The sequence below is a fragment of the Giraffa tippelskirchi genome, chromosome 11 (genome assembly GCF_054371585.1).
Source record: "Giraffa tippelskirchi isolate mGirTip1 chromosome 11, T2T-mGirTip1v1.2.pri, whole genome shotgun sequence".
NCBI classification, from domain to species: Eukaryota; Metazoa; Chordata; class Mammalia; order Artiodactyla; family Giraffidae; genus Giraffa; species Giraffa tippelskirchi.
Window position 1 is genome coordinate 1,450,350 of NC_137285.1, and position 27,370 is coordinate 1,477,719.

The 27,370-nt window shown below is 63.8% G+C and overlaps 2 protein-coding genes and 1 long non-coding RNA gene across 33 annotated transcripts in view; 2 read left to right on the plus strand and 1 right to left on the minus strand.

The window, feature by feature from the left end:
- Positions 1 to 1,159: 1,159 nt before the first annotated feature.
- RAB36 (RAB36, member RAS oncogene family) lies at positions 1,160 to 16,844 on the plus strand. 26 transcript variants are annotated; one of them, XM_081542125.1, is made up of 12 exons: positions 1,160 to 1,220; positions 1,877 to 1,958; positions 6,024 to 6,115; positions 6,651 to 6,716; positions 7,139 to 7,240; positions 7,837 to 7,901; positions 9,251 to 9,306; positions 9,982 to 10,059; positions 10,268 to 10,358; positions 11,970 to 12,089; positions 12,343 to 14,449; positions 16,120 to 16,844. In XM_081542125.1, the coding sequence occupies exons 2-11, from the start codon at positions 1,890 to 1,892 to the stop codon at positions 12,405 to 12,407; spliced, it is 804 nt and encodes a 267-aa protein (XP_081398251.1). In that variant the 5' UTR covers positions 1,160 to 1,220; positions 1,877 to 1,889; the 3' UTR covers positions 12,408 to 14,449; positions 16,120 to 16,844. The 26 variants fall into 26 exon arrangements, with proteins under 26 accessions (XP_081398251.1, XP_081398248.1, XP_081398253.1 ...); XM_081542122.1 differs by having other exon boundaries at positions 9,251 to 9,302; positions 9,978 to 10,059; XM_081542127.1 differs by lacking the exon at positions 16,120 to 16,844 and adding an exon at positions 15,007 to 15,656 and having other exon boundaries at positions 1,877 to 2,059; positions 14,086 to 14,449.
- Positions 1,874 to 23,934, minus strand: LOC145526470 (uncharacterized). Its single transcript, XR_014068917.1, has 2 exons — positions 23,809 to 23,934; positions 1,874 to 5,302 (listed from the first exon to the last, which is right to left on the minus strand). It is a non-coding gene; the product is annotated as an uncharacterized LOC145526470 (long non-coding RNA).
- Positions 17,876 to 27,370, plus strand: part of BCR (BCR activator of RhoGEF and GTPase) — a 96,566-nt gene continuing 87,071 nt past the window's right edge. For 3 of the 6 annotated variants that reach the window (XM_081542102.1, XM_081542103.1, XM_081542105.1), the window contains exon 1: positions 18,722 to 20,485. In XM_081542102.1, the coding sequence (XP_081398228.1) occupies positions 19,165 to 20,485 (1,321 nt within the window). In that variant the 5' untranslated portion in view covers positions 18,722 to 19,164. Of the gene's footprint in view, positions 18,136 to 18,721; positions 20,486 to 27,370 lie in introns of those variants that run through there. The other 3 variants (XM_081542106.1, XM_081542107.1, XM_081542104.1) reach the window with 2 other exon arrangements.

Below are 27,370 nucleotides of genomic sequence, written 5' to 3' on the forward strand. Positions count from 1 at the left end.
TTTTTTAAGTGCAACATTCAGTTCACTAATGTAACATTCACTCCGTGCCGCTCATGCGCAGGCATTTTGCCGATGCAGCCGATTGAGGGGCTGAACCCCTGCTGTCATTGCCCTCAGTGGAGGGAGACAGACAGTCCACACGAACAGCGAGTTATATAATCTGTTAGAAAATGAGAAGTGCCTGCGAGAAATAGAGCAGAAGAAGGGGTTGGATGGATGCAGCTTTTGTAAATTGGATGTCTCATCTAGAGGTGACATCTGAGCAACCTGGCTATCTGGGGACAGGGCATTCCAGGCCTAGGAGACAGGCAGAGCAAGCATCCCCGGTGCCTGGCGTGTTGGAGGAACAGCGAGGGGGCCAGTGGAGCGTGTGGGGGGTGGGGGTGGGAAGACAGGAAGCAGTAGGGGGCGAGCTAAGAGAAGAAATGGGGCAAGTCACGTGGGGCCCCTTGGGCTACTGGAAAGACTTTAATATTCTGAGGACGACGAGGAGGCATTGGAGGATTTGCAGCCGAGGACTGGCATGATCTGATCTGTGTCTTAACGAAGGTCCCTGGGGACTGCTGAATTGGGAAGAGGGTAGGAGCCAGGATGGAAGGTGGGGAGGCCAATTAAGGGGAGAGAAGACGATGGTGGTTGGGACCATCGTGAGCTCAGTGAAGGTGAGACGGAGAGAGAAGATACTGGTCAATTTTTCAGGGTAGAACCTACAGGATTTACTGACAGATCAGACATGGGATGTGACGGGAAGGAGTCAAGGGATCTCATACCAGATATAAAGCAAAACAAGAAATATTTAGATAACCAGAAAAAATTCATATTTGACATATTTTGAAAATAAACACTTAATCCCCTCCCCCACCATGGTGACGTCAGGAAGTCAGGCGCACTAGTCTCTCCCCGGTCAGCCCCGCCCAGGCCCACCCCTGGCGCCCAGGCCCCACCCCTGGCCGCCCTGACCCCTCCCACTAGGCCCCACCCTCGTTGCCATGGTGATCGCCGCGCTGGGTCGGCGTCCCGGAGTCTCCCTCGAGGCTCTGGTTGCTATGGTGATCGCGGCGCAGGGCGCTGGCGGGACTCTTTTGGCTGTGAGCCCCGCCCCCAGCGTCCAGGATTCGTCGGAAGCAGGCGAGTCCCGCGTGGTGCTCGTTGCCATGGTGATCGCGGCCTCCCGACCCTCACGGACTAGGCAGCGCCGGGAGCTTCGTCAGCGGCTGCAGGTCAGTCAGACTCCCTTTGGGTGTCACCCTCGCCAGCCCGCGTGATACCCTCTCATCGCACAATCTGAACGCGGCCAGGACCCCCCGGCCTCCTCATTCCCTGACCGCCCACCCCGGCCCCCAAGTGCTGGTCTGGAGAGGGAAGATATGATGCGGAGGACTACAGGCCTCCATCAAGGCCACCCAGTGGGGAGGGCGCTGACTGGGAGGAGGAGGCCCTGCGCTGTGGATATCGGCGGGAGGGGCCCAGCGCCGGGTGGGGTGCTTCTGGGAGAGGGTTGTGGGCTGAACCCTAAGGGCCGGCGCACCCAGAGCCTTCATCCCTTAGAGGCCAGGAGCGGGGGACGCCCTCCCCACTCTACTTCCTCTGCCAGGACTGTGGGTCCCTGCTCTGCCGCAGTCACTCAGAGCCCAGCGCTGAGCTCAGGGAGGGGCCACTCCTGGCAAGACACTGCTCTCCCAGGCCAGGCCGCAGGCCTGCAACCCCGCCCCCAGCACACACTGCTCGCAGATTGGGGAGATGGCCCCTGACACTCCTGACAGAGAAGGAGGCTTGGACTGTTTTCAAAGCTTCTGCCGTGTTCAGCATCAACTCTGGGGAATCCCTAGGGACTCGCACAGCTCCCTAACCCTCTTTTCCCCTGTTGGGGGCACAGGACTCCTGGAAGGATGAGGTCCTCCCTGACACCTTTGGGGCCCTCTGTGAGCCGGGACCGCGTCATCACCAGCTTCCCTAAGGTAGGGAGGCCTTAGGCCAGCCCTTGATGTGTGCACTGCTCCAGGGACACCACGCCCGCACCCAGCTTTCCCCACCTCGCTCACCACCGGAAGCAAGGCAGGTGAATCGGGGAGGTCAGTCCCTCGATGATAGACCCCAGGTACTTAGCAGACTTCTTGAGAAGCTTGGCAGTGACTTGCCCAAGGTGGGCCGGCAGGTGAAAGGTGACAGTAGAAGGCAGTGTGACGTGGAGGTTAAGGGCACAGACTTTGCAGTCAGACGGTGATGTGAATCCTGTGTGTCATTATGCTGTGTGACCCTGGGCAAGTTACTCAACCCCTCAGAGCTGCTGGTCCACAGGGATAGCTCTGCTCACGTTGGACGCCTGGTTCATGGTAGATGGGAGCCCCCTTGCCCGGGTTGTGGTTGCTGCTTTTCTCATTATAGTTATTACATTATCAGGGCTTCCCTGGTGGTCCAGTAGTTAAGAATCCACCTTCCACTGCAGCGGACATGGGTTTGATCCCTGGCCCTGGAACTAAGATCCCATATGCCTTGGGGCAACTAAGCCCAGCAGAGCCACAATGATCCTGCCTGCAACTAAGACCCAACCCAGACGAAAATCAACCAATATTTTAAAATTATTATTACATTATCGAACAGTACCTCCAATGTCCTGAGACCAAATCGAAGGTTCTCACCCCTTACCTTTCTGCCTTCTGTCCCTACTGAAAGCTCACAGCTGTCTTAATCACAGCTGCTGCTGCTGCTGCTAAGTCGCTTCAGTCGTGTCCGACTCTGTGCAACCCCATAGACGGCAGCCCACCAGGCTCCCCCGTCCCTGGGATTCTCCAGGCAAGAACACTGGAGTGGGTTGCCATTTCCTTCTCCAATGCATGAAAGTGAAAAGTGAAAGTGAAGTCGCTCAGTGGTGTCCGACTCCTAGCGACCCCATGGACTGCAGCCTACCAGGCAGGCCCTTCCATCCATGGGATTTTCCAGGCAAGAGTACTGGAGTGGGGTGCCACTGCCTTCTCCCTTAATCACAGCAGGGGACATAAATCCATACAACCTGAAGTGCGTGGGAGGACCAGTGTCTCCCAGCCCTTCAGAGGCTCCACCTACCCTCTGCTCGCCGCTCAGGGCCAGGTTCTGCAGCAATTTGTAACACAGAAGGTCAGACACAACACGATGTCCTCGAGAGGGGGCCACTTAGACAGCAAGTGCTGCTTCCTGATACAGGCGCAGGAGAACCTCGTACCTCTCAGGCTGATGCGTGATGATGAGGGCCAAAGTAAGTGCTTGAGTGCCTGATGTGAGAAAATGTGCAGAAGAGAAGAAACACTTCTACATGTGTGTTTGCTTCTACATGCAGAGTACCTGGAAGCATGCTTGAGATCCTGCTATCCACGGTCACCGCCCTATGTGCGGGAGAAATCCTCCCTTTTGGGTCTTGAAATCTGTGCTCAGGCCAGTGGGGGAAGGAGGGTAGACTGTGGCTGTTTGGGGTCTGCACTGATTCTTCCTCCCCTTCTCCTGCTTCCTCCCTTCCGAGTTCTGTCTCCAACTCGCACAGAGAAAGGCTTGGGGCCTCTGACTGGTGGGTGGCCCCCGAAAGACGTCCCATCTCATCAGAGGCCCAGCAACTGCTCCCCTTGTCCGTGGTGACCAGGGATGCAGGGGTTGAAGAGCCGAAAGAAGGAAGGTGAATGGCACAGGCCTCAGGGGATGAAGGACCTCAGTTACAGAGCGTGACAGCAAGGCTCAGAGAGGTAGGGAGGGCTGCCTGCCTGAGGTCACACAGCTGTGCGTGGGGGAGCCCAGACTTGACCCGGCCACGGCTGACTCCAAGCTCTGACTCTCCCCCACCCTGGGAGGCAGCCTGGGGCACCCCTGCTCCCCCAGAAGGTGAGATTATCTGCCATCTGCTTGTGGCCAGGTTTATCCTGCGCCCCAGGGGCCTCAGCACTTCGGACCTGAGCAGTCTGCGGTCAGGCGGGCCGGTCCTTCCTGCACCCCACATGTCGGGTCTCCCCGTGTGCAGGGCCCCCCAGCCTTCTTTAGCACACTTCTCTAGTCTGTACCCCAAGTGGTGTGCGTGCGTGCTCCGTCGCTGAGTCATGTCTAACTTTATGCCCCGTGGACTGTATCCTGCCAGGCTCCTCCATCCATGTAATTTTCCAGGCAAGAATACTGCAGTGGGTTGCCATTTCGTATTCCAGGGGATCTTTCTGACCCAGGGATCAAACCCGCATCTCCTGCCTTGGCAGGTGTATTTTTTTGGCACTGAGCCATCTAGGAAGCCCATATTATGCATTAACCTACTATATATCAACGTGATATAGAATTAATATTGCCTCTCAGGAAGTTTTACCACTGTTAAAAAAAAAAAAAACACACACCTGAAAGTGATTTTTCAGCTGTACGTTTTCTTGAAAAGAAGAAATGCCTAGCTTTTTCTCAGGACAACAAAAAAAGTACATGTGAAAAAGTTTTTCTCTTAGGAGGAATCTGGGACCCACTACACCGTTCTTACTTTCTGCTTCTGGTCTCTTGTTTCTTTCCCCAACGTTTCTACCATTTTCCTCTTCTTGGCCGGCACCAGGCTGTGTCCTTGCATTGGCTTATTACCATCACCAGTTGAACTACATTTCTTTGTGTCGGGTTTTGGCTGCCTTTCCTCCTGCCGCACCGCACGGCCAGATTCCTTACTGCTTTTGGACTACTGGTGGGCCCCCTCTACTGACCGCCGTGTCTTGGTCGCGCCGTACCCCCCACCCCACTCCCCCTGCGACTTGATGCCGACACGGAGAGAAGCGGACAGAAAAGCAGCCAGCCTTCCAGAGAAGAGGGCCCACCCGCCTCCGCTTGGCCGTGGCCCTGGGCTGAGCGCTTGCCTGAGCTGCCCGCTTTCCCCGGCAGCCCGCAGACCAAGAGGCGCTGTGAGAGTGTCCCCACCTCACAGGTGAGGACATGGGCTCCATGAGGCCCCGCACTCGCCCTCTGCAAAGCTCCTTCACTCTCCCCGCTGCCCTGGTGCGGTCACACGGGGCCGAGGGGGCAGGTGGGCCAGGGCAGAGAGCCGCGGGCCGCGGGCCACGGGCCACGGAGGCGGCTGGGGACTCGGCAGAGCGCAGCGGCGGAACGAGGCGAGGCCCACGAAAGGCCACGCCCACTTAGCCTCGGCCAATCGGGCCGCAAAACCTGATGGGCGCGTTCCGTTTGTTTGGGCTTCCCGTGTGGCTCAGCGGGTAAACAGTCTGCCTGCAATGCGGGATACCCAGCTTCGATCCCTGGGTCGGGAGGATCTCCTGGAGGAAGGGAGTGGCTATTCTTGCCTGGAGAATTCCACGTACAGAGGAGCCTGGGGGACTACAGTCCATGGGGTCGCAAAGGGTCGGAGACGACTGAGCGACTTTCACTCTGTTTCACTTTCCGTTTAATACGATTTTTTTTTTTCAGCGCATAGAACAAACGTGCATTCCCCGAGTGTCAGGGCGTCTTTGCTGAGCACCCAGTATGTATGTGCCAGGCCGGCTCTGCGCTGGCGGCTTTACAAACACGACCTCATTCACGCCCCCAAGTCTCGGAGGGTTTCCAGATGCAGAAACTGAAGTTCAGAGACGTGAGGCAACTGCCCAGGGTTACACAGCACCTGAGGGTCCCTGCTCTTGGGCCACTATTCGGTCCTGCCTTCCGAAAAATGTGGACGACGCAAGTACTTTCCAGGACATTTTCCATGCACGAATATGCATCAGAGATTCGTAGAAAGTGTAGGAGGGTCTTGGTGCTAAAAGGGTCCTTACAGCCCACCCCTCCTCTCACCGGAGGGGACAGAGGTGTGACATGCCCACAGCAAGGGCACAGCTCCCTTCCCCCGACAAGACCCAGCTCTCTGGGTCCCCCCCACCCCCCGCCTGGGCTCCTTGGAGCGTCAGAGCCCTAGAGCCTCGTGAGGTGCTGACAAGGATGAACGTGATGGAGGCTTGGAAGGGGAGGGAGGCGACCCTGGGAAGTAAGCCACCAGCTCCTGCCTGGGAGCGCCACAGGGGGACGTGCCCACCTGTCCGTCTGTCTGTCTGCAGTGGTACACGCCCGCCGCCTGCCTGCAGCTCCGGGAGCACTTCCACGGGCAGGTCAGCGCCGCCTGCCAGCGCGGGAACACGGGGACTGTGGGGTGAGCGCTGCCTCCGCAGGGGGGAGGGTGGGGCGAGCCCAGCGCACGCCTGAGTGTGTGGAGCAGACGCGAGCCTCGGACAGCAGACTGCGCGGGTGCTGCCCCGTCTGGCCCGGAGACCATCGGGCCGGTCATCCCGCCTCACCTGCGGCAGGAACATCTCTGCCCTTGGGGAGGCCGGTGCCTGAGGTCTGAGCGCGGCTGTTCCATTGGGCTTCAGCCTTAGTGTCGGGGCCCCGGGGCCTCCTCTGAGTCCCCACCAGGCCTGCCCCTCAGCCCAAGACTCAGCCTCCCGTGGTGCACATTTCTGCTTCTCACGACAGGGATGTGGGTCCTGTGGGGTCGGGGGTGCGGAGGCCCCAGAACAAAGGCAGGCCTTCCGCCCCTCTGAGGGCCAGCGAGGGGGCACACACTGCAGAGTGTCTCACGGGGGGCCTGTCCCCATCACGAGTGGGGACCACAGGGGAGGAGGGGCCCGTGTGCATGAGGATGCCCTCGTGACCACGCCTGCGAGACCACGCCGTGCCCCTCACAGGCTCAGGCTCTCCAAGGCGGTGGTGGTCGGCGATCTCTACGTGGGCAAGACCAGCCTCATCCACAGGTGCGCGGCCGGCCGCCCCTCCCAGCACCGCTGTCAGGCCTGCCTAGGAGGTCCAGTCCCAGGTCACAGCGGGAGACCGTGTGGCCGTGGGAGGGAGTGCAGGAAGTTGGGGAGACGCAGAGAGTGCAGCCTCCCGGGAGCCTGGCGATGGTCAGGTGGTCCCCGTGGCCCCATGCTCCACAGCCCCACCGCCCACCCTCCCTGCTGGCGGGCACGGGGCCTCTCCCTGTCCTGACCCCCACTTGTGGCCTCCGGCTGCGGCAGCCTCTCCCCGTGGAGCTCTTGCCAGTGGCTCATCTGCCTGTGGCCCGTCCCCATGGCCCGTCCCCATGGCCCGCCTCCACCTGGTCCCCCACTGCGGGCAGACTTCCCGTGGCCTGCCGCCTCCACAGGCGGACTCTGACAGCTTCTGGGTCCCACAGGTTCTGCAAGAATGTCTTTGACCGTGACTACAAGGCCACCATCGGGGTGGACTTCGAGATTGAGCGCTTTGAGGTCGCTGGGACCCCCTTCAGCCTCCAGATGTAAGTTGCTGGCGGCTGCCTGTGTGTCTCCTGATGGTTGTGGGTGGGCTTCATGGAGACCCTGGGGAAGGCCCCAGCAAGGGAGCAGGAGGCCTCGGCCAGCTGTGTGAGGCTGGGCTGCCCGCTTCCCCAGACCCAAACCCCAGGCACGCCCACACCCCCTACCCCACGCACCCCGTGTCCCTCTGTGGCCCTGTGCACCAGGCCCAGGCATGGCTTCTAGCATGGCTTCAGGCCTCTGAGCCGCCGTTCACGCCTGGAAAACGGGGCCAAAACTGGTCCCTGCGTGCAAGGCTCTAGCGGAGGTCACGTGGCCCCCAGGCCTTCCTGGGGCCGGACATACCCCCACCCCCGCCCTTGCTCGCCTCCGCCTGCCTCTCTCGGTCTGTCTGTCTTCTCCCTGCCCCACGGGGGGCGCACCCTGGGAGGGGATCAGGAGCAGCTGGGGGCTGGCAGCAGGCACCTCCCGACGCCCATGTCACCGGGAAGGGCCCTGGGTCTCCCGCCGGGGTTCCCACGAGCCTGCTGGCTGAGGCCCCGCGAGCACAGCTAGACCTGCTGCCCCTCGGTCTCCGTCTCTTTCGGCCACGGCATAGCTGGGACACGGCAGGGCAGGAGAAGTTCAAGTGCATTGCATCTGCCTACTACCGCGGCGCCCAGGGTGAGTGGCCAGCTGACGCCACTGGCGGGGCCTCAACCACGTGAATTCCCCGCTGGGCTCACCGTGAGAAGCTGGGTCCTCCGAGAGCCACCGAGGAAGCACAGCGGGGTGGGGGGCAGTCCTGGCCTTCCAGCCGGACCTGGGCAGGCCTTACCCACACCACATGCTCTAGGGGACCCTGGGGTGGCGAGTGCTCCCCGAAGGTCTCAGCCGCAGTTTCAGCTCAGAAAGATGCTCGGGGTGGGGAGTGTTTGGGCAGAGACCCCACAGACAAGAGCGGGTCGGCTCAAGAGCAGGGGCCAGGGCTTGGCCAGAGGGGAGGAGAGGGAGGTGCCCACCATCCCCCCACACCGTGGAGACCAGCGGGGCTCCTTGCCCACTGCCTCCATGCTGAGGGCACCCCAGCACTGGGCACGCCTCCCGGGCGGCAGGCGGTGGCAGCATGGCCCTCTACTGAGACCAGGAAGACGAGGGAAAGTGGTTCCTGTGGGAGGTGGGGGCCCGAAGTCCGAGGTGTCCCGTCCAGAGGCAGACGATAAGGCACAGCTGCGTCCACTCAGCGCTGTGTCCACTAAGGCTGCAGGAGAGCAAAACCAGGAAACCACGAGCGCCCCGGCCGTGGGTTGGAATAACAGCTCTGCCACGTCCACTGTGGCCTCTTCTCGGGGTGGGGGGCTGGTGTGCGCCCCCCGGGGAATAAGCCCTGCAGGCAGCCGCCCGGCCAGGGTCACCACCTTCACCGCTGTGCCCCTTCACGCCTGGCCCCCGGGCAGGGCGGGGCAGGGGGTGGCCTGCATCCTGCCCTTCTGGAATGATCTCCGTGTGCGGCCACCCAGGGCACGTGGGACCAGGCAGGCAGTGATGAGGAGTCGAGGGGCGGGGAGCGGCACTGCCAGGTCTGCCCCCGCCCCCGAGCCTGCCTCTCCGCCATGGGCCCCTGAAGCTGGTTGTTGCTCATCGGCTGCTCAGCCCCAGCCACCAGCAGTGGGAAGTCGGTCCAAGAGCTTTCCCACCGCTGCTCCAGCTTAATCCCCTCGGCCACCCTGAGCGCCCAAGGTGGCCATGGTCGGTCCCCAGCGTGTCAAGGCCGGGGAGGCGGCTTGACCTCTCAGCGGTCCAGGCCTCCCCTGCGCGCCCCACAGCCGTCAGAGGCAGAGAAACTTTGAGGCAGGGGGCTTACCTTGCCTCCCTGGACCCCACTGCAGCTGGGCTGCTGGGTCCCCATGTCATGGGTCCAGGGCTGCGCGCCTGAGGGGCCCCCCGGGACAGTTGTGTGGGAGCCCCCTTGTCCCGCCGTCTTTGCCTCCCCGTCACTCACCGGCTTCCCCTGGCTTCCCCTGTGTGCGCAGTGATCATCACGGCCTTTGACCTCACCGACGTGCAGAGCCTGCAGCACACCAGGCAAGTCCGGGCTCGGCAGTCCCCTGGGCTCCCTGGGCCCGGGAGGCTGCCTGGAGGGCTCCCCAAACCTGGGCCGGGAGCTGGAGCCCGACGGTGCATGCAAGAGACCAGGCTGGCCAGTCAGCACCAGCTGCCCACGGGCCAGCAACGGTCCAGCTGCCGTTCTGTCCCTCAAGATACGCAGCCCCTCGGCCAGCACAGAGCGGCCCGCGTTGACTTCAGGGCTCTGCTACCGTCAGCTTGAAAGCCTTACCAGTTTGGGGGGGAAGGGCCTGGCGTCCTCACTGCGCCTGGGCCCCAGGTGTGGGGACACAACTGGGCACCTGCTGTCTCAGGCAGAGATCTGGGCGAGAGCCAGGGGTCGTCGGCTGACGGGCCAGAGCCCCCCGCCCCTGACTTTGGTTTGGGACGTTCACAGCTGCGTCTGCAGCCCTGTGAGGGGAGCTGGGCTGGTCACTCCCGTTGGTGGCAGCACGGGACGGACCCAGGGTGCGGGACGCCGCGGGGCTCCCTGACTCCCTGATGCTCCTGTGTCCGTACCCACCGGAGATGCCCTCAGGCAGTGCGGTCCACGTCCCCTCCCGGCACCCCCTCCCCCTGGTCCTGGAGGGCTCCGGGCTCCCTCATCTGCTGGGGGTGGGGTGGGTCCATCCCAGCCTGTCGCCCACCTTCCAGGCAGTGGCTGGAGGACGCGCTGAGGGAGAACGAGCCGGGCGCCTGCTTCCTGTTCCTCGTGGGGACCAAGAAGGACCTGCTGGTGAGCGGCCTCGGGGACGCGGAGCAGAGGGTGACCCCCAGGGCCCAGGCGGGCATTTGCAGAGAGCCCCGTCCAGTCGCGGAGGGACGCTGGAGCTCAGACCCGCCAGGAATCACCCGGCTCACTTCCAGGCGGGTGCCCAGCCTGGGCGTCCCCACGGGAGGCCGGGGGGACGGGGGTGCTGGGTCAGCAGGGCCGCTTCCCCCAGTCAGGGGCCGCGTGCGAGCAGGCGGAGGCGGAGGCCGTGCGCCTGGCCAACGAGATGCAGGCTGAGTACTGGTCCGTGTCGGCCAAGACCGGTGAGTGGGTGCGGGGCTGCCGCCGAGGCGTGGCGATCGGGGACTGGGGGCCCGGCCCGTGGATGGGAGGCGTGGCACACCCGTGTTCTCCAGTGAGACCCCTACTCCTGCCTGTGGGGGCAGGTCCCTGCGGGGTCCCGGCCGGCACCTCAGGGAGGCAGGGGCAGCCTCACCTGGAGCCGCAGCGTCGTCCCGCCCCTTCCCGAGGCAGGCGGGAGGCCCCGCCCGACGACTTAGCACGCACTGTCTCAGCCAATCGCCGCTGAGCGCCTGCAGGCCGGGCGCCTCCCGCGGGACAGATGCCCACTGGAAGGGCCCAGGGACGGGTCCCTCCCTTCCCCCGCCGCCTTCAGAAAAGGCACTGAGCAGCGGTCACGGCCCCACCGAGCTCTCACCCATACCCCTCCCGGTTTCTGCCCCGGCCTCACTGGTTCCCCGGCCCCGGAGCTGACCCCACCCACGGGCACCGCTTACCGCAGCCCCCAGCATCTCTGAGCCTCAGCATCCTCACCCCGGAAGTGGGGCGATGCCGTCAGTCTTGTATTTTTAATGCAAAACATGATTTTTATGATAAAAGACATAGGATGCCCTGAGGAAAAAGGAGGGAACGCACAGAAGCAAAGAACAGACTTCGCAAATAGGGGGTTGGGGGGGAATGAAACAGCTCGCGGTGCCTGGTGCACCGCAGGCGCCAAGGCTGTGGGGACTCAGGAATTATACCTCGGAGTCCTTACCCCAGGAGAGGGGCCACTGTGGACACCTGCCCAGGGTGCGGGTGGAAGCACCACCTCCCCCGGCCTGGCACAAAGTGGTAGCCGTGCCCAGTTCCCTCTGCCCCTTCCTGAGGGCACTTCCGGGTCTGTGAGAACCCACCCTCTTATTGGAGTAACAGCCCATTCCCAGAGAGCTCCCTATGGACCAATCAGGACCACCTTGTGCGGTTGTGTAGGTTGTTAACTGCACAAATGCAGTGTGCGTGTCAAGGGCTGCACCTGGCCCTGTGCCCCGATGGGTGGCCTTGTCCTCCTGGAGAAGGAGGCACAAAAGGCTCCACGTGGGGGCCAGGGGCTCTAATCCTCGTGGCTGCCCACCGGATGGATGCAAAAAGGTGACAAGAAAGCAGGCCCATTTGGGATCTCCGCACAACCCAGCACCTGACCTGCGGGTGTTCAGCCACGATTGATTGAAACAGTGCATGCTAAGTCGCTTCAGGCATGTCTGACTCTTTGCGGCCCCATGGACTGCAGGCCGCCAGGCTCCTCTGTCCATGGGATTCTCCAGGCAAGAATACTGGAGTGGGTTGCCATGCCCTCCTCCAGGGGATCTTCTCAACCTAGGGATTGAACCCGCGACTCTTAAGTCTCTACACTGGCAGGTGGATTCTTTACCACTAGCGCCACCTGGAAAGCCCGACTGAAAGACTAGATGCCTGGAAACCAAGGCTAAGAGGCTGTCAGGAGTAGCCAGTGCTAATGGCCGGGCCGGGAGCCTGTCCCCTGCACAAAGAGGGGAGCGTCCTGCCTCCACCCCCGCCGACTCCCCCCACCGCTGACAGTGCCCCTGCAGGTGTGGGCAGAAGTGGCTGTGGTCATGGCTGTCCCATGCCCGCAGGGGAGAATGTGAAGGCGTTTTTCAGCCGCGTGGCCGCCCTGGCCTTCGAGCGCTCGGTACTGCAGGACTTGGAGCGGAGGAGCAGCGCCCCACTGCAGGTCGGCGGCGGGGGCCTCATCCGTACGTGCGGGGCCCCCGGGACAGGGAGGGGCTCGCGCCTGACATTTGCGTCCACCACCCTCTGCCGAGACTTGACCATCTGCCCAGCTTGTCTGGGCCCCTCTCCCATCCCGCTGACCTCCGGTTGCAGCCCCCCGGCCTGGCGGCCAGCTCATCCGGTTGCAACCCCCCGGCCTGGCGGCCAGCTCAGACGCCCTCCCGCCGTCCGCTCAGGTTCCCAGTTGACGCCAGGTGACTTGTCCCCTTGCTGCAGGGATGGAGGGACGTCCACCCGAGACCCCGGACAGCAGGAGGCCCTCCAGCCCGAGTTGTTGTTAGCCAGGCCTGCGGCAGAGGCCTCCCCACCCCCCACGAGGCGTGCTGGTGGTGCGTCTGTGAAAGAGGGGGACGCAGAGTGCCCACCGCGCTGAGCCCCAGGGCCCCCCCTCGCCTCCTCCTCTCCGTCGCGGGGTGGGAGCCAGGGGAGGCCCCTATTGCCACCCAGGGCCCCGTGCTGGAAGGCCAGCCGCACCGACAGTTTCCCATCAGCCCCGGTGGCAGAGGCTCAGGATGGCAGGCAGGGACCCCTGCCCCCCGGGTCCTAGACCCTGGGCACAGTCGGGGCTCCCCGGGCCCCTCCCCAGCCTTCCTGGGTCAGCTCGGAGTCCCCCTAATCTCAGGGGCCATCTCAGCGGAAGCCCAGGGAAAGCCCGGTTTCTCTGCCGGCCCGGACTCTTCTGCGAGCAGGGCCGGGCCTCGGAGCCCCGGGCCTGGCGGCCCACCGTCCCTCCGCCACGGACTTGTGGGTCCCTTCTCTGGCCGCCGAGGGGCCACCTCTGGCTCCGCCGTGACCCGTGGCATCCTGCCCACTGGGTCAGGGGCCGAGGATGGGCAGAACGGGCCACGCACACCCCTGGCCCAGCTGGTTGATGAGTTTCCCCGGCTGTGCCCTGAGCAGACGACTGCCCAGCCGCCCCGCCCCCACCCCGTGACTCGCCGCTGCTCATGACACTGCCCCCCCACACACACTGGCAGCTGTCCCTCAGACTCTGCTGGGCCAGTGCCCACCCCTGCCCACCTCCTGGCCCCTCTCCCACTCCCCTGGGGACCAGAAGGTGCCGCATGCAGTTCTCCAGGGACTCTGGTGATGGCGCCACGAGTCTGCATCACATCGGAGGCCCTCCAGCACCTGCAGGCAGGCTCCCCGTCTCCACGGCCCTCCTGACCCCCGGAACAGGAGGGTGCCCCCAGCCTCCCCTCCCCAGCTCCCACCCAGAGTGCCCGGCCTGCTCCAGGCCCTCGTGGGGCTCCTCCACGGGGCCTGCTGAGCTCCCCCTCCACGGCCACAGGCAGGTGGCACGTCTGGCCTCCCTCCTCGTGGACCGTGAGCGTTTCTCTGGCAGCCGGTGGTCAGCGGCCGGGGGACACCGCATCTTCTGTTCCCTCCCCCTTCCCCACGTTGTCAGCGCTCCTTTTCATAGATGGAGGGTCCTCCTTTGCATAAAGCACCCCCGCAGGAAGCTCATGCGCCCAGAAGGGGCAGCACAGGGCTCTGCCTCCGAGGAGGCGCCCCCCGCGGGCCCGACGTAAGCCACCCTGTCTGCAGCGCAGGCCTCCTGCTCCTGCAGGGCGCGACCCTTGTTTGCTGTGAAACCGGCACGCCCTCTTCCCAGCCCACCGGGCGGCCTTCTTCCTCCCAGGCTGGGCGAGCCTGCGTGTCCCTTCAGGGCTGCAGATTTGACTTCCTGCAGACGGGCCAGAGTCCGTTCACCCCATCTGGCCCTGGGACAGTCGGCTTCTCACTTCTTTTCACTGAAGTGATGGTCCTCACAGTGGTAGCTTTCCACCCTCAGGATTCCCCGCAGAGACCTAGCTGTGCCCCCTGTGGGCTGGCCCACCAGACCCAACCTTGGGGCTGCGCCAGGACTGGGTTTGGGGCACACAAGGGACAGTGTCGGGAGGGGTGAGACTGCTCAGGCGGGCTGGCACCCTCCTGGCTCCCTGCCCCACCCTCCAGGCACTCTGTCGGCTGGCACCGGCCCCTGAGCCAGGACCGCTGTCTCGTGTGCGCCCAGCCCTCTAAGCGGCCTGTTGGGAAACTCTCCTCCTGTCGCCCCCGTGTGTGTCTGGCTGTTTTGGCGTTTCTTCCGAAGCGGCTGTGGGCCCACTGATCGCACGAGTCCACAGAGACACTGAAGATCTGAGGTGCAGATGCGGGGCTGCGCGCAAGTGCTTCAGAGGCGTCTCCGGGAAACGGGGACCTCGGACGCGTCCAGAGCCCCCTTCAGCCTGGTGACAGGACGTGGGCACCTCCCGGAGGCACCGCGCTCCCGAGGGCCTTGGCCGCGTGCGCCGGAGGCCTGAGGTCACTCGAGTTGTAGGTATGGGGACGTGGCGATGGGCGGGGGACCCGCTCCCCTCACAGCTACACAGATGGAAACCTGAGGGGCGTCAGGGGAGGAGGGCGTTCCCAGCCTGTGAGCTGCAGGGGGCACTCAGGACCCAGGAGGCCCAGGGCAGAGACAAGAGCGGGTGTGGGGCGTGGGAGCTTTCAGAAGCAGCCACAGCTCAGAGAGGACCCTCGTCCGCTGAGCTTCCAGTTTTCTTGGAGACAGGGCCGGGGAGCTGGGGGCCCTGAGACGACACGACCCCTGCCCAGCAGCCCCCGGGGCTCCTCTGCCATCTGCCGCGGCCTCCCCGTCACTCCCCGTATGTCAGGCGGATGGGGAGGAGCGTGTGGTCCTGCAGCCTCCTTCCAGGCCTCCACCCCCTTATCCAGACACCCCCTGGCATTCCGGGCCACCGGCCACCTGTCTGAGCCTGCACCCCCAGGAGGGAGCAGGGCGGGGCCTCCCATCCACAAGCCGCTCCCTGGTCCCCAACGGAAGGGTGGCACCCCCCTCACCCCCGCCTGAGGGTGCCCTGGGTCTGACCACAGGAAGCCACGGCCCGCACCGTGTCACCAGCCGGGACTTCAGGAACCAGCCCATCTTGTCCCGGCCTCTGCGCTGAGGCTGGGAACGGCAGTGCGGGTGCTCACAGGGATCTGCACCCCCACCCCCCACTGCAGGGCCTCATCAATAATTGATTCTGCAGAAGGTGGGGGAGTTCCAGCCAAGAGGGGAGGAAAGGTCCACGGCTCGCTCACTCGGAGCCCCTGGGCCAGCGAAGTCCTGCAGAAACCCACTCCCCACTGTGGGCCAGGGCTAGGGGCCTGCAGGAGGCGCCCCGTCAGGCGCCCTCCAACACAGCGCCATGGGCAGGACTAGAGGACAGCTGTATCGATCGCCCCCATTTTCCAGTCTTGCCTGCAGCTCCCTGGGGCTGAAGGATGATGGATGACAGCTGGGGGGTCATGTGGCCACATCCCCGCCTGAAGGGAGCCCTCCTCTGGCCCCCAGAGCTGGGGGGGATGAGGGCACACACAGAGCAGAGAAGCAGCAAAACGCAGCCCCCCCTACTGCTGTGTGAGACCAGAGCAGCCACTCCGCACGCCGCCATCCCCCGTCCCCAGGGGGCCACCAGCCTCCTTTCTGTTTCCATAGGCGTGGTCTGTTCTGGACATTTCATGTAAACGGAGTCATACAATATGTGGTCTGTTATGCCTGCTTTCTTTCACTTGGCATAATGCTTTCAAGGTTCGTGGATATTCAGCATGCATTGGTACTGCATTTTCTTTGATGGTCAAATGATACTCCAGCGTCACATTCCCTTGGCTCTCGGGTGGTTTCCATCCCCGGGGTTCTGAGGCATCGGAAGTTCTGCTTTCTGTCCAGCAGAGGGGGCTGTTGAGTCCCAGCGGCTCATTGCAGCAAAGGGACCAGGTAGCCTTTGGGGAGGGGCTTGCCAGAGCCTGGTCCTGAGTTCAAGGACCCCTAGGGCTGCTGCTGAGGGTACATGAGGGCGTGTGTGTTTGTGTGTGTGTGTGTGTGAGAGAGAGAGATTTTGAAATTTTGAAATGAATTATAGAACCACACAACCATGTCCCTGAATGATGGAAGTGGAAAGGGGGAAATAGCACCTACAATCCCACCTTCCTGTCCCATTTTAGTTTTTAGATGGAAAAACCATCTGTCGGGAGTGATGGAAACGCTTGTTAACCGATGGTGGTGATGGTTTTCGTGAGTGAAACCCCAGATCGGACCTCCTGCAGTCCACGCCAGCCTGGCCCCAACCCAGCTGTTCCTCAAACACACCCGGACCTCTGAACTCTCCCCCTTTTGCCTGTCCGTCTCCAACTCCAGGACCAGCTCAGACGTCGCCCCAACCGGCCAGCCTTCCCCAGACCTCTGCGTCCTCTTGGATGTCCACTCCCACAGCTCGTATACCTCGGCCGCGGCCTGGCTTTGCCCCACCCCTTCCTCCCTCCCGTGCGCTCATCCCGCCCCCCCCCCCGCCCCGGGGCAGGACTGACTGAGCACCTATCATGTCGCAAGCACTGAGGGTTCGCTGGGGGACAAGACGGATCTCTGTCCTCGGAAGCTGAGATCTAGCTCGGAACAGACACTGAGTGGGGATCGCAGCGCGTTAATGGATATAGATCCCACGTTCCTCCTCCGCCCTCCCTTTCTCTGGAGGGAGGGATGATAAGAAAGCTCCTCGGGGAAGGAGCAGAGACCCAGGGCCGGGGTGCTTCCAGGGAAGACTCCGGGGAGGGGAGGAATGTCCTTGGGGCCAGAAGAAGCTGTCCCACGGGGAGATAGCCGCTATCTTGCAGTGTCCTTGTGCCCGGAAAGCCACTTGCTCTGCCAAGAGAACAGAGCGTACAAACCCAAACCGAACAGTGTCAGTTTGCAACGTCGGCTTGCTCACGCACACAAATTTAAGGTGGGGCCGAGTTGGGGGCCTACAAACCAAAGAGAGGAACACCCCACTGACAGATGCAGCGGCTCTGCCCCCTCCAAAGCATTCTTTTCTTCCCTGCTGCTTAATGATATTGTCCCAGATGAACCCACAAGTATCCCTGGAAACTCAGGGACCCTGTCAGCAAGGGGAAAAAAACCAGTTTATGCTTTTGGGATTCTCCCTGCTGACGGCCAGGGAACGGGGTTCCAGAGGCACTGGGTTCTGGTTCTGCCAGACCCACTCGCGAGGGTGCCTGAGGAAGGCACTAACGCCGACGGTGAGCTGCCCTGACCCATGTGCTGGAAGGTCAAGGTTTATTACTCCCGACTTGAAGAAGAGGTCTTCAGGGTGTGAGCCCCGCTGGAGTTCCTGTCTGGCTCTGCCAGCCGCCAAGTCAGGGCCTCAAGCCCTTTTTCCTCAGATGCAAAACAGGCTTTTTTACCCTGGGGGCCCTGGCACTGGGCAGAGGAGCGCGAGGGTGGATACAGCCCAGCGCAGGAGCGCCTGCAGGGAGCCGTGCCTGGAAGCGTCTGCCAGTCCTTCCCCCCCTAGTCCTTCCCCCCTCTCCCCCGCCCCCGCTCCCACCGCCCCTGGGGCTTTTCCTGCCAGGCTACCAGGGCACCAACGTGAAAGGCGGTCATGGGAGGGACAGCACAGGTTTTATGGTTGCCCCCCTCGGGGCAGCTTCCGCACGGTGCTCACAACACTGTTCCACGTGAGGACTAAAAACCGGCTCAGAGAGGAAGGGAAGGGAACTGCCAAGGTCACACAAGCCGCCAGGGGAGAGACCTGAAGCCCAGCCAGGCCGCCCTGGGCTCTGTTCCCTCTAGATGAGACGTCAGGGCATCCACTCCGGGTGGCACCTGAGCTGGGGGGTGGGCGGGCAAGAGAACCCTCACGAGGTGGGGGCAGGCGGGTGTGTGCATTCTGGTTCTCACGTTAACGCCCGGGGGAGCAGGCGCGAGTGGCCCGGAGGCCCCTGGCCTCTAGCCGGGGTCTCCGGCTGACACATCCCATTTCCTTTCCAGTCACCCAGCAGGCTGGTCGGGGTCTTCTCGGCCCTCGGGCCTCCCCCACCCCCACTGTACCCCCAGGGTCCACTCCGCTGTGTGTCAGATCTTGGGGCTTCTCCGGCGGACCAGGAGCAGACTCCGTCTCATCGCCCGCCGGGATCGTGCCCCAGCCCTGCGCGCCCAGTGGAGGCCGGGGCCCCCCCTCGGAGGCAAATGACAGATAAGTTCTGAGTCAGGGCTGCAGGAAGGGAGACGTGCGTGCTGAGCGGCTCGGTGGAGAGATTCCTTTGGACCCTCTCCGTGATGCTTCAGCCGTCACGCCGGGGACCCCAGCGCCCGGAGGCCCGTTGGCGACCGCCGGGCGACCTGTCCGCTGGGGAGCGCACTCCGCCAGTGACGCCAGCGAGAGGCCACCCGGCTGGCCGGGATCCAGGGACTCCTATCCCCGGGAGTACACAAGTCGCCGTCCCGGACTCAGTTTCCCCAGGCGCTGGGGCCGCCAGCAGGGCCGTGGCCGAGTGGGGGGGTGGGGGCGGTAGGGGTGGCGACCCCTTTAAGAGGCCCCGCCCCACTCCATCAGCCGCGCCGCGGCCCCGCCCCATCCCCGCCCCTTCCTGCGGCGCCGAGCGCGGGGGGCGCGCGAGAGAGCGGCAGGAGCTGGCGGGCTGAGCGCAGCGCGGGGAGCGGCCCCTTTAAGAGCCCCCCCATCGCTCCATCAGCCGCGCCGCGACCCCGCCCACCGCCCCGCCCCGCCCCGCCCCTTCCTGCGGCGCCGAGCGCGGGCGGCGCGCGACAGAGCGGCGGGAGCGGCGGGCGGAGCGCAGCGCGGGGAGCCGGGCGGCGGCGCGGGAGCCGGAGGACAGCGGCGCGCGGGCGGCGGCCATGGGCTAGCAGGCCGGCCGAGCAGAGGCAGCGCCCGCCCCGCCCCGCGCGCGTGCGCGCGTCGGGAGCCCCGCACACAATAGCGGGCGCGCGGCCCCGCGCCCTTCCCCCGCGCGCGCCCCGCCCCGCACCCCGCGCCCCGCCCCGCGCGCCGGCCGCCCGGCCGCGGCCTCACCTGCCGCCCGGGAGAGGGCGGGCATTGTTCGCGCGCCGCCGCCGCCGTCGCCGCCCCGCCGTGGGCATGGGGGCCGCCCGGCGTCCCGGGCCGGGCCTGGCGAGGTCGCCGCGCCGTCGCTGAAGCCGGCCCCGCTGGCGCGCGCAACCGGGCGGCGCAGGTGAGGAACCGCGGCCGCGCCATGGTGGACCCGGTGGGCTTCGCCGAGGCGTGGAAGGCGCAGTTCCCGGACTCGGAGCCGCCGCGCATGGAGCTGCGCTCGGTGGGCGACATCGAGCAGGAGCTGGAGCGCTGCAAGGCCTCCATCCGGCGCCTGGAGCAGGAGGTGAACCAGGAGCGCTTCCGCATGATCTACCTGCAGACGCTGCTGGCCAAGGAGAAGAAGAGCTACGACCGGCAGCGCTGGGGCTTCCGGCGCGCCGCGCAGCCCCCCGACGGCGCGGCGGAGCCCCGCGCCCCGCGCGCGCAGCCCGCGCCTGCCGAGGACGCCGACCCGCCGGCCGCCGAGGAGCCCGAGGCCCGGCCCGACGGGGAGGGCTCCCCGGGCAAGGCCAGGCCCGCGGCCGCGCGCAGGCCCGGGCCCGCAGCTGCCGCCGAGCGAGACGACCGCGGGCCCCCCACCAGCGTGGCGGCGCTGCGCTCCAACTTCGAGAGGATCCGCAAGGGCCCCGGCCAGCCCGCGGCGGCGGCGGCGGACGCCGAGAAGCCCTTCTACGTGAACGTCGAGTTCCACCACGAGCGCGGCCTGGTGAAGGTCAACGACAAAGACGTGTCGGACCGCATCAGTTCCCTGGGCAGCCAGGCCATGCAGATGGAGCGCAAGAAGTCGCAGCAGCAGGGCGCCGGGCCGGGCCCCGCGGACACTCCCAGGCCCTCGTATCGCGGGCGCGCCTCCGAGAGCAGCGGCTGCGGCGGCCTTGACGGCGACTATGAGGACGTCGAGCTGAACCCACGCTTCCTGAAGGACAACCTGATCAACGCCAACGGCAGCGGCAGGCCCCCTTGGCCGCCCCTGGAGTACCAGCCGTACCAGAGCATGTACGTCGGGGGCATGATGGTGGAAGGGGAGGCCAAGGGCTCGCTGCAGCGCAGCCAGAGCACCTCCGAGCAGGAGAAGCGCCTTACCTGGCCGCGGAGGTCCTACTCCCCACGGAGCTTCGAGGACAGCGGAGGCGGCTACACGCCGGACTGCAGCTCCAACGAGAACCTCACGTCCAGCGAGGAGGACTTCTCTTCCGGCCAGTCCAGCCGCGTGTCCCCGAGCCCCACCACCTACCGGCCGTTCCGGGACAAGAGCCGCTCGCCCTCGCAGAACTCCCAGCAGTCCTTCGACAGCAGCAGCCCCCCGACGCCCCAGTGCCAGCAGCGGCGCCGGCAGGGCCCCGTCGTGGTGTCCGAGGCCACCATCGTGGGCGTCCGCAAGACGGGGCAGATCTGGCCTAGCGATGGGGACAGCTTGTCCGGCAGGCTGCCTCAGGACGGCGCCTTCCACGCAGACGTGGGTAAGTGCCTCTGCCAGCCTGGTGGGCACACACCTGAGAGGTCGGGGGTGTGGGGACAGGTAGGTACTTTGTGGAGTGGTTCTCAAGTGACAGTGGTGGGCTGGAAGGATTCGCGCCCGTTCCCCCACCTGAACAGACGCCATCCCTGCTTTCCCCCTGAATGCAGATTCCCAGCGTCTGGAGTGGGATGCGGGTGGGAGGGCTCGTGTGTCAGGATGGTGGGGGTGGCGCCGGCGCCTTTCTTCGGGTCTGGAGCCTGTGCTTTCTCGTGAGCGTGTTTCCTCTCCGTGGGTCAGGGCCAGGAACGCCTTGGACAGCCGTCTCCTCGCCCTGCACCTGGGGCAGCAGGGATGGCCGGGGGAGGGGGGGTCGTCATCTCTGCCACCTGGGTGGGCACTTTCAGCGGGGACTGATCCGTGTCTTGGGCAGTCCCTGCCACCTGCCCTGGGAGAGTTCCACGACACGTCCGGGGAACCCACGGGATGCCAGCTGCTCCCAGGCCGGAGGAGTGTCGGGTTCGCTCTCTGGCCAGCGGCCCCAGCGCAAGTCAGAGCAGGTGAAAAATACAAACCAGGAGGAAGGGAGGCCACAGGCAGTTCTGACTCAGTGGGCCACCGAAGAGCCAGGGCTGAAGATTTCTAGCCGGGGCTGAAGCAGGGCCACACCCGTGCTGATCTGTCGGTTTGGATGGGAGACCTCACTGCTGGGTATCTCACCCCCGCTCCGTTGTCCCCCTTGCCCACCCATGCTTACGTTCGGCTCCGAGCCAACGGTCCAGCTCCTGGCCCCGAGATTAAACCTGCAGGACCGTGTGTATAACGCGTGTGCACAGCTGTGTACGGACACCGTGTGGCGCCAGGCTGATGGGACTGGGTTTCGAGAGCCAGGCGCAGTTTGTGATGGGAGTCAGGACAGGGATCTGGGGTTGCTGGGGGCGAGGCAGTTGGGAACCTTTCGGAGTCCCGGTCCCTGCCGAGCTGACGTGGTTTTCTGCTCCGTTGACTTTTCTTTTGCTGCCAATGGAGTTGTGTGTGCTTCTTTGGTCAGAACCCTCTTGAAACAAATGAGGCGATTTTTGGCTCTGTAGAGGGGCCTCTTTGCCGTCCGCGCTCCGTCCTATTTGTTTTGGGCTCGTCTCGTTGCCGATTCTGTCCGTGCTGTGTTGCTGGGACCTGTGGCGGGGCCCAGCCTCCACCCCCAAGTCCCCTCGTGTGCGGGGGAGGCAGTAGTAGTGAGAAGACCGCTTTGCAGGCAGGTCAGCTCCTCTGGGTTCTGGAGGGTTGCCATGTGGTTGCTGGGCACCAGCCCCGTCTGGCCAGCTGTCGGACAGGCGAGCCAGCTAGGGTTGGCCCCCAGCACCTGCGAGGGTGCGTGTGAACGTTGTCAACAAAGGAGAAAAGGAGAGGTTCTTGTGGAGACCTGTCATCTGAAACTGTGTTCTCTTGTTGGGGGAGGTGGGAGTTTCCAGCGAGGGGGGCCCTGTTGGAGGGGGTGTGTTTGGAGGGCCTCCCCACGGGCCATCTCCGGAGCTCACAGCCCCTCGCCTGATTTCAGCCTCTGCTCTGTGGGTGACGCAGGGTGGGCTCCCAGCCGAGGAGGTCATCTGACAACGGACCACCCCCTCCCCTTTCTTTGGCCCTTGGTGAATCCTGCTCTGAAAGCCTTCCGGGGTCCCACGTCGTCTCTCCTGTTGGGTTTTGAAGCTCCTGGCAGTTTCAGCTCTGGGAGCCTGCCCAGCCCGCTTCTCTGAGCCCTGAGGCGTGTGGCTGGAGGTGAAGGAGGGACCTGCCGGGGCCAGGCCATCTGTCTCCTTCCCGACGGTTTGCCGGTGTTCCCTAGATGCCCGCCGGCCAGGGCCCGCACCTCTGACGTGGGACAGTAGGGAGGGTCCCAGCGTGGATGGAGGGGCCCTCACCTCGTTCTCTGCTGCGGCAGTTTCTGTGTCCGAGGGGAGGGAAGCAGCTGGAATGGTGACCGTCCCCTTCCACGCGTGTCCCCCCGGGAGCTTGGCCTGACCCCCCCACCCCCATCTGCAGATAAGGATGCCGCCAGGAAGTGACAGAGGGGCCTCCGGGCCCCCTCGGGGACGCGGACACCCCCCCCCCGTCCTTTCTGCTGCCCTTCACGCCCCTGAAAAACAGGGCTGGGTAGGTCCCGGGGTCCTTCCAGCTGCGAGTCCCGCTGTGCGCAAGCCCACCCCTCTCACTGTGCACGCTGAGTGGAAGGAGCAAGTATGGTCCTTGCACGCCCCCCCCACCCCCTCCCCGGAGCTTAAAAGGGACTGGGAGGCAGGAACGCACACAGCCCGGGGGCCAGGTCAGGAAGGTGGGAAGGCGGCTGTGCCCACCCTTGTCCCTTAAATTCCTTTCTGGGACTTGGGCCGCCCCTTCCTGAGAAAGGCCGCACGGCCAGCACCTTTCCTCCTGAGGTCTGAGGCGCCCCCGCCCCACGCGTGCCCCCGGTCTCCCTGGGTGCTCCGGCCTGCGGCCGCTCTGTTTCTTCCTGCTTCTATTAAGCGGTGAATTTGCCCTTTGGATCCTGGTGATGCGTTATCGTCAGCGCGATCATGGCTTTGTTTTCCCCTTGGGTTGTTGAGTGGACCGGTGACCTGCCTGCCTGTGTGTGGGGCAGAAAATGGTCTCTCGGGCCTGGCCCGGCCTCCACCAGCTTCACAGACCAGCCCGCGCCTGTGGGCACCTCCAGGTTGAGCCTGAGTGCGGCCTGCTTCCCGGGGACGAGGCCGAGTCCGAGACCATTTAAGTCATCGACAGGCTGGAGAGGGACTCTGGATGGAGCTGGACAAGGACTCTCTGGCTCGGAAGGATGGCCTTCTGCTTTGGGGCAGAAGGCAGCGTTCTGGGCTGTTCACCGAGGAAGGAGCTGAGGTGTAGCTTTGTGTGGGGCGAGGGCTCAGTGCCCCTCACTGCCCCGTTATGGCTTCAGTATGGCCTCCCCTCCCTGGCCAGCAGTCCTGTGGTCCTGTGCCCACCCCATGGTTTCAGAGGGTTCCAGGTTCACGGAGAATGGACAGGCCTCTTCTCAAGTTACCGGACAATAGGCCTGAGTTTTGACTGAGTCTGCTTTTTAGATGAAGGCTCAGGAGGTGGTGGAGGATTTAATAAACTAGGAGCCCTTTGGGGGTCTTGACCCTGACTGGAATTAGAACTCCGGTGGTTAATTCATGCTGGATTTTTCCTTCTGAAAAAAGATATAGTCACTTTAATTAAAACGAGTCACTCATGTGACGTGGGACAGATTTTTCTTTATCCTAGAAAACGTTGTTGTTGTTTAGTCTGTAAGTCGTGTCTGACTTTTTTTGCAACTTCATGGACTGTAGCCCGCCAGGCTCCTCTGGTCCTCCAGGCAAGAATCCTGGAGTGGGTTGCCATTTCCTTCTCCAGGGGATCTTCCTGACCCAGGGGTGGAACCTGCATCTCCTGCCTTGCAGGCAGATTCTTTACCGCTGAGCCACCTGGGAAGCCCATCCTGGCAAAATATACGTAACACAATTTGACGTGTTTATCTTTTTTCAGCGTCCGGCTCAGTGGCATTCAGCGCATTCATGCTGTTGTGTAACCATCAGTATCTCTAGAACTTTCTGTCATTCCAGCCAGAAGCTGTTCCATTACGCAGTAACTCACCTTTCCTCCACTCCAGCTCCTGGCCACCACCACTGTTCCCAGCCTGCTCTCTGGATTTCCGCGTCTTGTGCCTCCCCGGAGTGGAATCACGGAGCGCTTGCCCTTCTGTGTCTCCCTGGCTTCCCTCAGCAGGGTCTTGATGTTGCCAGGGCACGTCCTCATCCTTCGCTCCCCAGCTCTGTCCTTCACAGGTGAGCCCCTGGGAGCGATGGGAGCGATGGCCGAGTTTCCTTGACTTGCACCCCAACGTGTGTTCATGTCCTGGGGGCAAGCTGCCGCGGACTGGGGGGCTTCAACAGCAGAAGTCTGTTCTCCCTTCGGTCCTGGGGTCTGCAAGCCCAGGATGCAGGTGCCAGCCGGCACGGTGTCCTCAGGGACCTCTCTGCTCGGCTTGCAGCCGGGCCCCCTCTGGCAGCCCTTTCACAGGGTGGACACGATCCACATTGGCTTAATTGGCGTAGGGCCCCACCCTGATGATCCTGAACTGAATCACATCATGAGAAGCCTGCCTCTGAGATGCTGGAGGCTAGGGCCTCGGTGTGTGTTTGGGGGCGGAGGGACGCAGGTGGGTCCCCAGTACTCAGTGAGCCTCTGATCAGACAGCAGAGAGTTGGTGCATGAGCAGCCTCGCCCCCGGGTTTTAGGAGGAATTCATGGTGAGGTGTTGAGCGTGATCAGGTCCCACTGAGGCCGGGACCGCTGGCTGCCGCATCTCTTTCCTCATCTAGAAGTTAGGGGTTGGACCCTGTCGTTGCTAAAATATCCTTTCCTTCCATTCTTTTTTTCTCTTTTTGTGGCCTTGTGGCTTGCAGGATCTTAGTTGCCCAACCAGGGATTGAACCTGGGTGTCCACTGCAGTAAAAAAACAAAGCACCGAGTCCTGACCGCTGGGCCACCAGAGACGTGCCTTGAATTTTTTTTCCTTTAAATTAATGGACACAGCGTGTGCAGGTCTGTCTTTATGCCCGTTTGTACCTGTGTCCCCTTTACCACAGCAGCCACCTCTCCCCGTTCGGTCCCTTAGAGGGGTTTATTGGGCATCTACCCAGTGCCCAGCTCCACCCCCGGAAGGCCTCTTGTGTCTGTTTCCACGGGTTTGTGGAAAGGCTTCTCCCCCTGCGCCTTGTCTTTGAAAAGCGGGGCAGGCAGAACCGTGGTGACGTCCCAGCGCCTTCCCCAGCCACGTGTCCTCCTTTAGCCGTGCGCTCGCCGTGCTTTCCTGTTAGTCCTGCGTCTGCGTGGCTTCCTCCTTCGCGTGGTGCATCCTTAAGACAGAGACCTGCGGTGGCGTCTGTACCTCGGTGCCACGGTGTCTGGGGGTCCCGGGTGGAGCGAGAGGACCCCCCCCCACCCCCGTCTCCGAGGATCCTGTTGGCTCAGCCCCTCCTGGTTCTGACCCTGCCGGGCTCACTCCCGCATCTGATAATCGGCACTGATTTGGGGGCCAACAGCACAGGTTCCCCAGCAGGGAGCTTGTTGGCTTTGAAGGTGACCTCCGAGGCCATTTCTGCTTCTTTGCTGAGATTGGGGCTCCTCTTGCTTGATCCCAGGAGCTTCCCGACTCCCCGGCTCGTCAGCGTGCATGGGTCGGTGGCTGGTGCCCTGGGTGTGGGCAGGGCCCGCGAGGCCCAACCTGGGAAGTAAAAACCTGGCTTTGGAGGAGGCTGTTTCATGTGCCCTCGGAACATTCTTGTGAAGCGGCTGGAGTCTCCAGCCGTGATTATTATCGTAATTATACGCTGTCCGTCAGGTTGGCTCTGCGGGGGCGTGGGACCCGTACCCCCACCCAAGGTCACGTGGTCGGTGGAGGGGCCCGGCGCATGAGAGTGGGCCCCGAGTGAGTGACCCCTCCGCTAGGGTTAGGGGGACCTGATGAGTCACGAGGGAAGCAAACAAACAAAAAAATCTCCCTGCAAGATATCCCTAACCCGTCCGTCCTCCTGGGGCAGCTGGCTCAGATTCCGCCAGCAGGTCGGGGAGCACAGGGCCCGAGAGGACAGACGTGTTGGAGGGATGCTGCCCGCCCATCCGCCTCGTCCATCCAGCTCGGGGGATGTCGTGACGCTGGCCGGCTCCGGGCAGGGCCTGGCTGGGAGGAGGTGACTGAGGCACTCGGCCGTGTGCACAGGCGGGGTCAGCACACAGCCCAGGGAGCGCCAGGATGGCGCCGTCTGTGGGCGAGAGACCGCGGCACGTGGACTCTTCAGGGACGCTCTGTGGTGCCCCTGCCGCTTCCACGGGGGCTGGGGACGGGCAGCCCGGGGGGTCCTCCTCACAGGTGCCTCTGTTGGCGTCAGAAGGGCCTTTGAAGATTCATTTTTACGGGCCTGACCTGCTCCCTTCAAAGAATGCTGCCAGGTCGGTTGGTCTGCCAGGGGGTGGGGAGAGAGTTGCTCTGCAGGCGGCATACGCGCACGTACCCCTGCGTGGAGCACGGTCAGCCTTCTGGAATGGACGTCCGCCGGACCCTGAAGGCTGGAGACCTGGACGTGCCCGAGGCCCAGCATGTGGCTTGTGGTGCAGGAACTTGGCTCTGTCGGCCGCAGAGGATGCCCCCCGTCTTGGGGCCTTGGTGGGAGCTGAGTGCCCCGGACAGTGGCCCCCGGGGTCTGGTCCCCTCCCTGGCCTCACAGAGCCGCCCCCTCAGGCACCTGACGTCAGTCGATTGAACGCCACATGGTGAGCGATTTTAAGGGAGAAATGCGTCATTCGGGAGGCGCAGGCCTCTTCACCCGCTGGGTATAGCTCCAGGGCCCCAGGGGCCTGTGGGGCCCTCCGTCTCTCTTACTGTGTCCTTCTGGGCTCGGTGGCGTCCCAGGTGTTAAAGGGACAGTCTGGGTGTATTTTTCTGCCCTGTGACCTCAAAGGAAAGCCCACTGCTGTGTTCGGTGGGCTGTTCCCTCCGCCCAGGGCACTGGGGGCCATGCACCAGTGTCGCCCGGCCCCCAGTTGCCCCTGAGAGGGGTTGGGGGGTGCCAGCAGGCTCGTGGTGGAATAGATGCGGTGATGTTCGCCCCTTGCCTCCCCGATGTCGCAGAGCAGCCGTGGCTGTGAGAGGGGCCGCACCGGGGGGCCAGCCACGGTCGTGCCCCCGTCTCCCGTCCGCCCCGAGGCGTGGGGGTCCCTGAGCCGGGCCTCAGAGCCGTGCCGCCGTCCTCTTGGCTGGAAGCCCCGGTGACCCGACCTGTGAACCATGTTCGGTGGCGTGCAGCGTGGCGGCTCAGCCTCTGGGCCTGTGTGCGCC